The sequence below is a fragment of the Tupaia chinensis genome, unplaced genomic scaffold (assembly GCF_000334495.1).
Source record: "Tupaia chinensis unplaced genomic scaffold, TupChi_1.0 Scaffold147123_1, whole genome shotgun sequence".
NCBI lineage: Eukaryota > Metazoa > Chordata > Mammalia > Scandentia > Tupaiidae > Tupaia > Tupaia belangeri.
This window is the reverse complement of record NW_006206975.1, coordinates 1001933-1014961: the sequence shown is the minus strand read 5'-3', so window position 1 is coordinate 1014961 and position 13029 is coordinate 1001933. Positions and strand designations below refer to the sequence as shown.

Genomic DNA, 13029 nt, shown 5'->3' with positions numbered 1-13029 from the left:
GTAAAGGACACAGAAACTTCCTTGTAATACTCGTTTACAGCTGGTCTAAATGTGAAATTATTTCCAAATATAAGAAAAAACAAGATGACTGACTTTGGGAAACTAGCCAATCTTGAAGTAACTAATCGGAAGTAATCATAGATTAAGAAACTGGCATTCATAAGGAATAATTCGTGTTGTGGAAACATCAGAGATCCAAGAGGGTGGGAGACCTTAAATTCAGATCCCGCGTTGCTAATTAGTGATCCTGGCAAAATTGCCTGAAGCAGTCTCAGAACTTCAGTCCTTCCATTCGAGAGCGCCACTGGGATGATCAAATGAAAGACGTGATGAATGCTTTTCGTAAACTTTAAGAGATTACTGCTGCTGCTGCAGAAGGAAGCGTTTAACAATAAGTTATTAATAAAGCTCAAATTGCTTTTCATGGTTCTAAAACTGCGGCTGCCCCACTGTCGGTTTTCAAAGGCTACAGGTTTTCCTCCGGGTTGGCTCACGAACGCCCACTTTCGCTCATCCAGGTGGGCGGTGCACGCACCGCTGGCGTCTCCAGGTGGCCCGGGTAGCTGCCGGAAGGCGCAGGCGCAGAGCGGACCTAGTGCGGGCCTGGACCTGCATCGCGGGACCTCGAGCTCGCTCTGGCCCCGCCCCCTCTCGAACGCCATCGCGGTATCGTCTTGGAAACGCATTCTCCAGGAACCCGCAGGCACCAATGGGAAAGGAGCGAGTGCCACGAACAGGCCAATAAGAAGGGAGCGGTGCGGGGTTTAAATCTGAGGCGGAGCCCTGCTCTCCCGGCGTGCTGAGCAGGAACGGCTGTTGACTTGTGCTAGTTCAGGCCCTTGGCTCGTCTGGAGCTCCGGTTCTGCTTCTCCCTGCGAAGCTGCTGTCTGGTGAAGAGGAAGCCATGGCTCTCCGAGTCACCAGAGTGAGTTACTGCGGGCCGTGAAAAAACGCGACCTTCCCAGCTGCATGCCTTCTCAGCTCCACGTTGCCTGCCGGGAGCACCCACAGGGGTAGAGAGTTGCGATAGCCATCTGGGGAGAAGGGGAGAGGGTCACCGAGAGAGCTCCGAGGTGGGCTTCTGGCATGGCCATGGAGCTTGGGAGCGTTGGAATGAGGACGGTGAGAAAGAGCTGGCCCGATCTTGGATAAGAGCTTGGGGCTCCGGAGGTGGAGGGTGGAGGGTCTTTCTAAACAGTGATGGCGCCTAAGTGAGCCTTCCACCAACTGCGTAATCCCTTCCTGGAGAGAAGGTGTCCGCAATAGGAGGCGTTCTCGGTTTCCTTTCGAATGTACATTCACAGTATTTTCGGGCTGGCGACCGCGTCACAGTAAATTTCTTGATAAATGAACGAAGAAGTTTTGGGAGGAAATCGATTTGTCACAGTAAACCTTGGAATCCTATTGTAATCCCTGGAAGCCCGTTTTCTGCTGTTCTTTCCTAGAGTATCTCTTGTGCCCCACCTTAATTAACCCTTGAATTACCCGAGCCTCCGTGGACCAGCTCTCAAAATGGTTTTACTTCTTTCAGAACACGAAAATTAATGCTGAAAATACGAAAATCAGTATGGCAGGTGCAAAGCGTGTGCCTATGGCCACTGCTGCAGCCTGCAAACCCGGGCTGAGGCCAAGGACAGCACTTGGAGACATTGGAAACAAAGTCGGTGAACAGGCCAAAATGCCTCTGAAAAAGGTAACTGTCAAACTGACCCAGCCTCTCTGTTAGAGCTCACCTTGCAACTGTGACTCTTGGTAAAGAAACATTTTATTCTCTACTTTTCCTCTGCAGGAAGCAAAAACTTCAGCTACTGGAAAAGTTACTGCTAACAAACTTCCAAAGCCCCTGAAAAAGGTGCTTGAGCCTGTTCCTGCTCCTGAGCCTGAACCAGAACAAGAGCAAGAACCGGATCCAGAGCCAGAGCCAGAGCCAGAGCTAGAACCTGAGCCTGAGCCTGTTAAAGAAAATTCTTCGCCTGAGCCTATTTTGGTAATCTCATTTCTTACATTTTAGTCTGTTTCTTTTCTCTCATTTTACTGATGTTTGGAACAATGTTCGAATAAACAAATATTTATTGAATGCTTAGCAGGAAGCAGGTTTTGCTAAGCTCTTTACATGGATTAAGGCACATAATCTTTATATATACTCTCTGTGGTAGGTATTGTTTTTACTTTTTACATAATGACTTAAAGGATCACACAATTATTAAATGGCACAGAAGGGATTTAAGCCAAGGCTGTCTGGCTTCAGAAACTATGTGTTTAATTGCTTGTTTGTGTTGCCCCCTTGGCTAATGGTAATAAGCAATAGCTAAGATTTTTGTTGTACAAATACAAACCATCTCTGTCCAGAATGTATTAATTAAGACACAGACTATTCTTTGAGTTTTTTTTTCCCCTGCCTAAAATGGCCACTAAATAAACCTGTAACATTGGAATAAATGAAAGAATGTAACAGAAAGAAAATGTAGCTCTTCAGTGTGGGAAGAAGATGAATTAACAGGACCAGCAGATAGCATAATGGTCATATCACTGGAATCCCACATAGTCGATAACAGTTCAAGTCCCAGATTTGGAGGCTTAAACTCACTGGGCACATCTGCTTGTCTGCCCAAAACCTTGAGAGGAGAATAGAGAAGGGGTTGCAGGGTGGCCATCCCCCTCGGGGGATGATTTCTTGCTTTGTTTCTCTGTCTCTCCAGCGAGCATATATACCCTATAACAACAACAACAACAAATCTCTTTAAAAAAAGGAAAAGATAAATTAACACTTAGTTTCATAAATCAGTAACTTTCTATTAGTATGAGGTACATTTCAAAAAGTTTATATGAAAATGAAATTAAAGTATGACTTTGGGGCAAAAAAATTTGAAATTCATGCATAATGTTTTTTTCTTTTTTTTTTTTGGTGAGGTTTTTGCTGTAGGGTGTGTGCGCACGCCAGAAAGGCAGAGAGAGGGAACCAGCAGTTAGCATAATGGCTATGTTGCTGGACTCCCACGTAGTCGACCGCAGTTCGCGTCCCGGACCCGGTGGCTTAAAACTCACGCTGGGTACGTGTGCGTGCGTGCCCAAGATCCCGAGAGGAGAATGGAGAAGAAGGGACTGTGGCATGACCATCCTCCCTGGGGGGTGATTTCTCGCTTTCTGTCTCTATGTCTGTCTCTGTCTGGCGAGCGCACGCACCCGATAGCAAAAAAACTCTCCAAAAAAAAAAAAAAAAGAAAGGCAGAGAGAGACAGAAATCCCGCAATCCCTTCTCTCAGGATCTTGGGCACACAAGCACACGTGCTCAGTGTGAGTTTAAGCCACTGGGTCCGGGACTCAAACTGTGGTCAACTACATGGGAGTCCAGCGACATAGCCATTATGCCAACTGCTGGTCCCCATGCATAATGTTCTGGTAATACTCATTCCCCATGAACTTTTCAAAGACTTTTATATATGAATGTATGACTAGATACAGCTTACGGTTTTTTATAGACCATGTGAAAGAAGCTGCTTTGCTGAAATTGCAATGGGGTTATATTCCAAAGCTCATTTTTAAAACTTAGCTAAGACCGGTTGGTACAAATTATCTAAAATTTATTCAGTCTAGGGTCCAGCAGTTGACGTGATGTTTAAGGTACTGGACTCCCACATGCTGACTGCAGTTCAAGTCCTGGACCTGGTGGCTTATTTTCTCAGTCTTCTCTTTCTCTCTCTCTCTTGTGAGTGCATGTGCCCTATAGCAAAATTTAAAATAATAATAGCAATAAATAAAATTAAATCTTAAAAAATTTTATTCAATCTAGCTTCTTATTTCTAAGGATAAGAGACTATAAGCTGTTACTTGAGTGTTGAATTTCTGGACATAGGGCACATGAAACATTAAGCACACATAATGGAGATAGCCTTTCATTGGGCACATTGAACTTCCTGAGGCTTTCTTGAGACTAATACTGATCAGAACAGCTCAAACATAAACTAATGCTTTCTCTAATTTCTCTTATTGCTACTTTCATCCTATTCCTAGAATCTCATTACTTTGTCTACTCAATTCAAACCCTTTGAGGGTCAGGACCAGCAGATGGTGTGGTGGTTATGTCACTGGACTCCAACATGGTTGACTGTGGTTCAAGTCTCGGAACTAGAGGCCTGAAATTCATGCCAGGTGTGTGTGTGTGTGTGTGTGTGTGTGTGTGTGTGTGTGTGTGTGCATGCTCAGAATCCTGAGAGGAGGATGGAGGAGAAGGGATTGCACATAGCCATCCCCCTTGAGGGGTGATTTCTCACTTTCTGTCTATGTCTCTCTAGTGAGCATCCATTCCTAGCATAGAGTTTGACCTGAAGGTACTCAGTGTTTAAACAATAGAGTGAAAGATGCTTAAAGGAAAATGGTTAATGATAACGAGGTCAGTTAATCTTGAGTAGTAAGTACAGAACTTGTATGCTCCTGAGTAATGAGAAGTAGTCCATGTTTTGAAATAAATACTGACTTGTCATTCATTTGGATTAGCTTAATTTATTTGCAGAAAAGTATAGAATAGTAATTATTTGCTTCTTTGTTTTATGTGTTAGCATTAAGTTGGCATTTCAGTTTTAATGTTAATCACTTCATAAAAAGAAATTTAAGTCTGAAAAGACACTTTTTCTGTAAGGAAATGAATTATATGTCTATTCAGAATGGTTTCTTGAGTTGGTACCAATACTCCAACCTTCATTCCCAGACTGTAGTATGCATTTTGCTTTGCTATTATTTCAAGAGATCTCTCTATTTCAAGGTTGATACTTCTTCTTCAAGCCCAATGGAAACATCTGGATGTGCTCCTGCAGAAGAATATCTTTGTCAGGCTTTCTCGGATGTAATTCTTGCAGTGAGTGATGTGGATGCAGAAGATGGAGCTGACCCAAACCTTTGCAGTGAATATGTAAAAGATATCTATGCTTATTTGAGACAGCTCGAGGTCAGTATTACTAGAATCTTTGTGGTTTTTTTGAACTGCATCTAGCTTTATTAAAGATCATTTGTATCAATAATTTATATAATTCATGTAGGACGTGGGCAGCTTTTCTTAATAGAATGCACTTTCAACCTCTCATTTTGGGATATCAAAAATAAAAAGTTACTAAACAAACCAATGAAATCTATTGGGTTGTCAGAAAAGTCATGACATCTTTTTCTATGTAAAAGTACATCATGACTGGGGCCAGGAGGTGGCATGGTGATTAAGGCGCTGGACCTCCCATATGACTGCCCGTGGTTTGAGTCCTGGATCTAGCAGTTTGCCTTGTCACTTTCCCTCTCTCTTTGTCTGTCTCTCTCTGATCAAATTTTTTAAAATAAATAAATAAAATAATAATAATAATAAATAAAATTAAATGAGTAATTCTTTTTAAAAATGCATCATGACTTTCCTGACAACCTAGTGTTTGCCCCACTTAGAACAGAAAAGTTCAAAGTTAGTATGGATACTACTATGGTTCTTTCTAAAGTAAAGTCCAGAGATTGAATGACTATATAGTGTGTCTGTATGTTTATATATATATATATATATATATATATATATATGTATGTATGTGTGTGTGTCTACACACATATATGCACGCACATATGCAAACACACATATATATGTACCCAAAAGAATGCATTCTTCCAAAACTTTCTACTAGTGGTACATGACCTTGACCTCCGAAATCAGTAATACATTACATATAATAACATGAACACAATAACATAAACTATACAGTTACCAGATTTACCTAATTGCTTTGGAGTGTTTTTCTGTTTTTGTTTTGTTGTTGTTGTTTTACTTGTCTGTCTTTTAATTTTGGCAGAGGACACATGAACTCACAGTGGGTGAGCATGGCCCCCAGTGGGGGATGGCCATGCTGCAATTGTTTCTTTATTTTTCCCGTCAGATTTTGGGCACACGTGCACATGTGCCCATTGTGTTTTGCAGATTGCCAGGTCCACAACTCTGAACAGTGAGCCATGTAGGATTCAGCTACCTTAACCACCACACCACTGCTGACCTCCTAATTGATTTTGTTTGTTTGTTTGTTTTAAGAATTATTTTATTGAACTTTATTTTATTTGTATATTTATTTTAATTTGAGCAAAGAGGGACAGTGAAAGAGAGAAAATGAGAAAGCAAGCCACCAGGTCTAGGACTCAAACCACATGTGCATGTAGGTCAGCCATGTGGCGAGTCCAGGGTCCTTAACCACCACGCTACCTGACAGCCCCAACCTAATTGTTTTTATACATTGTCTTCTCATAGCATCACTTATTTTCAGTTTTTTGCCTGGTCCTTTTGGGTATCTCTGTTTTCTACAGGATTCTTCTGCAAGATTTTTTGTCAGGACCAGCCTCTGGTTTGAGTTTTATCTTCTTTTTAGCGCTTATTAAGTTTGTTCTAACTCTGGAGGATTTGATTTAGTAGATCTATGTGCTGGTCTCTTTTAGTTTTCCACTATTTTTAAGCCCACCGGGTTTTGGACTTGAACCATTCCAAGGCACTTGGAATCCAGTGCCTTCGCCTCCAATGCCACCTGCTGGCCCTTTTTTTTTTTATATAATGGTGTAAGGTCTGAAGGCGAGAGAAAGCACCCCACCAGTGGGGCCCATTCATATCACAATCCTTTTTTCTTAAATTCTCCATCCCAGAGTGAAGCCAATGGGTGAGGACTTGAACCCTGGTCAGCCATGAGAGATCTAGCTTTCCTCTAGGCAGCATCTAACTACTTGCTATAGAATTGGTCCAGTCTTTGACTCATTCTTTTTTTTATTGGAGAGGTTTTTGCTATAGGGCGTGTGCATTTGCCAGAAAGAGACAGAATGCGAGAAATCCCCCCCCAGCAGGATTGGGCATACCGCAATCCCTTCTTCATTCTCCTCTCGGGATCTTGGTCACATGCGCTCGGAATGGGTTTAAGCCACCAGGTCTAGGACGCGAACCGCGGTCGACTACATGGGAGTCCAGCGACATAACCATTATACCAACGCTGGTCTAAGATGACCCATTCTTCTTAGCTATGTTGGTGTTGTGGTTTATATCTGGACCAGGAGTATGGTAGGACAGTGGGCTCTAACTGCTCTCTGAGTTACTGATAAGTCTCCCTATTTTATGAAGTTCAAATTCTGGGTTTAGTCTCTTAAGTAAAAAGATCTGAGATGATACATCAGAGCTTATTTACTGGGTTGTCAGAAAAGTCTCTGACAACCCAGTATTTGGAATGAAGTGTGGTTAGATGGTGTGGGCCAGCAGCAGTGGTGGTACATTGAACATCGTAAGATCTGACATGAAAGACCTGTGGCACTATACTATCTAATGTTCTCTTCCTTTCTTCCTCGGTGATTATAGTGACCATATGAATTAGTTCAGTTAAAAGCTATCATAGTTTCCAAATGCCCCAGAGCTATTCTTTAGTTACAAACTGATCTTCAGGACATAAATGTCATAGGAACTTTTGCTTCTAATGGTAATTGCTGCTGTCTTTTGCAGGAAGAGCAAGCAGTCAGACCAAAATACCTCTTGGGTCGGGAAGTCACTGGAAACATGAGAGCCATCCTAATTGACTGGCTAGTACAGGTTCAGATGAAATTCAGGCTGCTGCAGGAGACCATGTACATGACTGTTTCTATTATTGATCGATTCATGCAGGTGAGCACAATTCTCTCAGGGACCTAGCTGAAGCTTAAGAAAATTTTAGTCATCAGCTAAAGAAAAATCTGTCTTGGGGCTAGGGTGTCATTAACTGAGATTTTATTATGAGAGTATGTCTTCCCTACCTTATTTTTGTAGCTGTGTCTTCTTTTCAAGTGCATATTATTTATTCATGCAGTTGAAATTTCCATTGCAGAATAATTGTGTGCCCAAGAAGATGCTGCAGCTGGTTGGTGTCACTGCCATGTTTATTGCAAGCAAATACGAGGAGATGTACCCCCCAGAAATTGGTGACTTTGCCTTTGTGACTAACAATACTTACACTAAGCATCAAATCAGACAGATGGAAATGAAGATTCTAAGAGCTTTAAATTTTGGTCTGGGTCGTCCTCTACCCCTGCACTTTCTTCGTCGAGCATCTAAAGTTGGAGAGGTATAAGATTTCTTGAGAAACTTTTGGTATTACACAGTGATGGGGTAAAGATGTTTTAGTGTTGTGTTTTTTCTTGCCAGAGAGAACCAGACACACACGTGCCTAGCATAGTTTTCAAGCTTCCGGGGCTGATACCCAAACCATGACCAGCTATGTGGGATCCAGCTTTCCTAGCCAGGGGCTACCCTTTGTCTTTGTTGTTTTATTAATTCATACTGCACGTGCTTGATGTTTACGACATGCTATGGGATATTTAAAGATAAAGACATGTATAGCTACATATAAATAGCATAATGTTTACGTTAGTGAAGTTAGGTGCATATATATTTACCATTATTGTATCCTCTTACTATGTTTGATCCTCATTATATTAATATCATAATCATCTTTGTCTTTTTCTATATTTTTTCCCTTAGTCTCTTTTTATCTAGGTGTAACTATTCCTGCTTGTGGTTTCCATTTCTTTATCTGTGAAGCAAGTTCCTTATAGGCAATTCAATCTTTTTTTGTTTGTTTTAATTCACTCAGTCGATCTATAATCTTTCTCTTTATTTTTTTAATTTGCCAAAGGACGTGTGTGCTTGCCAAAAAGAAAGAGCAAAGCACCTACCTATGGGGCACAGTCACTCTGCAGTCCCTTCTCCATCACTCCCTCATTTTGAGATTTTGGGCACACAACTCACATGTGCCTGGCATGTTTCTCAAGCCACCGAGTCTGGGGCTCAAACTACACAGTCAGCCACATGGGATCCAGTTGCCTTAACCACTATGCCACAGCTGGGTCTAGTCTGTCTTTTAATTTGGGAGTTTTAGTTCATTTACATTCAAGGTTTTTTTGTTTTTTTGTTTTTTCTTGAAGAGCTTTTTGCTATAGTGCGCATGCACTCGCAAGACAGACAGAGACAGAGAGATAGAAAGCGAGAAATCACCCCCCAGGGGGGATGGCCACGCCGCAATCCCTTCTCCTCCATTCTCCTCTCGGGATCTTGGGCACACACACACATGCGCCCAGCATGAGTTTAAGCCACCGGGTCCGGGACTCGAACCATGGTCGACTACGTGGAAGTCCAGCGACATAGCCATTACGCTAACTGCTGGTCCCCAAGATTATTTTTGATAGGTGAGGACTTACTCCTATCATTTTGTTTTTGTTTTGTTTTGAATTGTCTTCATTTCTCTCTTGCTCTTGTTTATCTTTGCAGTTTGGTGGTTTTCTCTAGGGTTATTGTCTAGTCTTCTGACTTTCTCATTGTGTATCCATCTTTCTAGTTTTGTTTTAAATTTGTCAGAGGGCACATGTACTTGAGAGAAAGGGAAAGTGAAAAAGCAGCCCACGTGGGGAATGGACATTCACAATTTCTTCTCTGCCTCTCCCTCCCTTCTGGATTTAGTACATGCACGCACACACACCCAGCATGTTTTTCAAGCTACTGGGTCATAAACTCAAAGTGCCAGGTGGGATCCAGCTGCCTTAACCACCTCACTACAGGCTGGCCCAGCTACTTATTCTTTGATTTAGTCCTTTCTGTGAGAGGGAAGCACATTAGAAACCTCTAGTTAGCCACCTTACCTGAATCATAGACATATTCCTTATTTCCAGTAAGATTGTATAATAATATTATTATTAAAACCTACTATTGGCAGTTGCATTTGAGATTTTATAGACAAACATTTTTAGTTATAGGTGAGAACATGCAAGTTATTGCCAATTAAAAATTCTCCAAAAGAAGTTAACATGTGGATTTTGTTCTAGGTTGATGTTGAACAACATACTCTGGCCAAGTACCTGATGGAATTAACTATGCTCGACTACGATATGGTGCACTTTCCTCCTTCTCAAATTGCAGCAGGAGCTTTTTGCTTAGCCCTGAAAATTCTTGATAATGGTGAATGGGTAAGATCTGTATTGAACTACTAAAGTTTTTAAATTATAATATTGTGTTTGACTTAATACAGAACTTTTGTCATTAAAAGACAATATAAATGATTCCTAAATATGGAATCTACTTAAAGGAATAGTTTAAAATGATATTATCAGGACCAGCAGTTGGCATAATGGCTATGCCACTGGACTCCCATGTAGTTGACTGCAATTCGAGTCCTGGATCCAGTGGCTTAAACTCACACCAGGCCGTGTGCATGCGTGCCCAAGAACCCAAGAGGAGAATGGAGCAGAAGAGATTGTGACGTGACCATCCCCACTAGGGGGTGATTTCTCGCTTTCTGTCTCTCTGTCTCTCTCTGTCTTTCTGGCAAGCACACACGCCCAAAAACCTCTCAAAAAAGAAAAGAAAATGATATTATCTTGGGACCAGCAGATGGCATAATGGTTACGTTGCTGGGCTCTCATGTAGTCAACCATGGTTCAAGTCTCAGACCTGGTGGCTTAAACACAACTCTAGGGGTGCTTGTGTGTGTATGACCAAGATCTTGAAAAGAAAATGAAGGAGGAGGGATTGTGGTGTGGCTATTCCCCTAGATGGTTATTTCTTTTCTTTTCTGTTCTCTTCTCTTCTCTTCTTTTTTCTTTTCTTTTTCGGAGGGTTATTTATCACTGTCTCTCTGTGGCAAGCACATGCACCCTATAGCAAAAATCTTTCTTAAGAAAATAAATAAATAGATATATCTATTTATTTATTTAATTGTTGTGATTTTCAAGCCACCAAATCTGAGTCTCAAATCATGGTCATCCATGTGGGAATCCAGCACCCTAACCACCATTTCACCTGCTAGCCCTTAAAAATGAAATGTTTCATTCATAAAGTCCTTCCATTTCTCTTCCCTGTTCTTATCTTTATACATCCCGTTCAGAAAGGCAGAAATAGCTCTTACTCTTTACAGATAGAGATGCTTGAGTCGGTCAAATGACATATTGGACGTTCATTGCTATTCATTGATTCAACAAGTACTTCTGTTTCTGGCACTACTCTATGGTCTAGGAATAGAACTGTGGATGGGAACATCAGAATTAAGGAACTTGGGGGACCAGCAGTTAGCGTAATGGCTATGTCACTGGACTCCCACGTGGTCGACCGCAGTTCGAGTCCCCGACCCAGTGGCTTGAACTCATGCTGGGCGCGTGTTTGTGCATGCCCAAGATCCTGAGAGGAGAATGGAGGAGAAGGGATTGCAGCATGGCCATCTCCCCTGGGGGGTGGTTTCTCACTTTCTGTCTCTCTGTCTCTGGCAAGCACAAGCACCCTATAGCAAAAACCTCTCCAAAAAAAAAAAAAGAATTAAGGAACTTGGAGTGTGGGTGGGGAGTGGATAGGGCAGCAGTTACGATAGTGTAATTAGGGTTGCGCTCAGGTTCCTACAGTAACATGAAAACATGCCCAGTGAAGGGGGAGTCTCAGCTTGTCTTAAATTTCTGTTATAACTAGTCATACAGTACTCTTGAATAGCATCTAAGAATTTTGTGAAAATCATTACTGATGAGCACTTTTAACAGCAACTTTTGTTGGGGCCAGCAGGTGGCATGGTGGTTGAGGGCACTGGGCTCCCACATGGCCAACTGCAATTTCGAGTCCTAGACCTGGTGGCTTGCTTTCTCAGTTTCACCCTCTCTCTCTCACTCACTCTGGTTAAATTTAAATAAATAAATAAATAAATAAAGTTAAATAAAATAATTCTTTAAAAAAAATTAACTTTTGTCATCTTAGACACCAACTCTCCAGCATTACCTGTCTTATACTGAGGAATCACTTCTTCCTGTTATGCAGCACCTAGCTAAGAATATAGTCATGGTGAATCGTGGGCTTACAAAGCACATGGTGAGTCATTGGTGGCATCTGTAAGATGTCAAAAAGAAGTACAAATAGAAGTACTGACTTCATGCATGCAAATGCCTGATTTATTTTTAATGAGTTATTATTTCAAATGAATTCCTTCTAATTTTTGTTTTGTTTTCCTTCTTTGTTAAATTTTCTCTTCTAGACCATCAAGAATAAGTATGCGACATCAAAGCATGCTAAGATCAGCACTCTAGCACAGATGAATTCTGCACTAGTTCAAGATTTAGCCAAGGCCGTGGCAAAGGTGTAACTTGTAAACTTGAGTCAGAGTATTATACCTGCAAATAAAATTGGCACCATGTGCCATCTGTACATATTACGTTACATTCACTTTTAATAAAGTTTGTGGCCCTTTTATTTTTTGCAGCTTAACTCATTCAAATGTGGTTACTTCCTATTCCAGGGTAACCTAAAAAAGTTGTCTTTAAAAATATTGTAGGGAATGTTTGCAAAACTGCTTTCACTTTATCTGAGGATCCAGCTAAGTTACATAATTGTTGCCGTTATGTTTATATACATAGCTCTTCTTTTACGTTCCTGTATTCAAAACCTTTACCTCCGGAGGGCATACTGCCTATAAGCCAAGCATCGTAGAGAAGCTGCTAACTAGTTCTGTCTCAAAGTAAAAGTCTACCACCTCATTCCTAATCACCCTGTTTTCGGTTTCTTTTGGTGTGCTGCCATGATTCCAAGTGATTTATTTTTGTCTCTGTTTCTTCAGTTATTAATTTTAGCTGGTATCTTTTCAAACTTTTCACTTTGAAAAATAACTTTTTGTATTTTAAACCATGTTCTCATTTTTCTTTATTAAGAAAACGGGATGCTCAAATCAAATACAAAAGTATCTTTTAGAAAATGGTTGATTTTGGGGGTGACAGGTGGCATGGTAGTTAAGGGTGCTGGACTCCCACATGAGCAACCCGCAGTGCGAATCCTGGACCTGGTGCCTTGCTTTCTCCCTTTGTCTTGCACAAGCTCGCTCTCTTGCTCTCTCTTACTCACTCTGTCCCTCTCTGGTCAAACTAAAATAAAGTTAAATAAAATAATTCTTTAAAATAAAAAAAAAAGGTTAATTTAGTCCTGCCTTAATCTACACCTAAAAATAGCCACTGTTTGAGATGTAGCCTTGCATGCCTTATATAAATAAACATGCACAT

The 13029-nt window shown here is 41.2% G+C and overlaps 1 protein-coding gene across 1 annotated transcript; it reads left to right on the top strand.

Moving 5' to 3' along the window:
- Positions 1–746: 746 nt before the first annotated feature.
- Positions 747–12821, top strand: CCNB1 (cyclin B1). The gene is made up of 9 exons (XM_006169526.3): positions 747–925; positions 1532–1693; positions 1790–1987; positions 4760–4942; positions 7484–7642; positions 7842–8078; positions 9832–9972; positions 11741–11851; positions 12015–12821. Exons 1-9 carry the CDS (start codon positions 905–907, stop codon positions 12120–12122), a joined length of 1320 nt encoding a protein of 439 aa, XP_006169588.1. The 5' UTR covers positions 747–904; the 3' UTR covers positions 12123–12821.
- Positions 12822–13029: the final 208 nt, after the last annotated feature.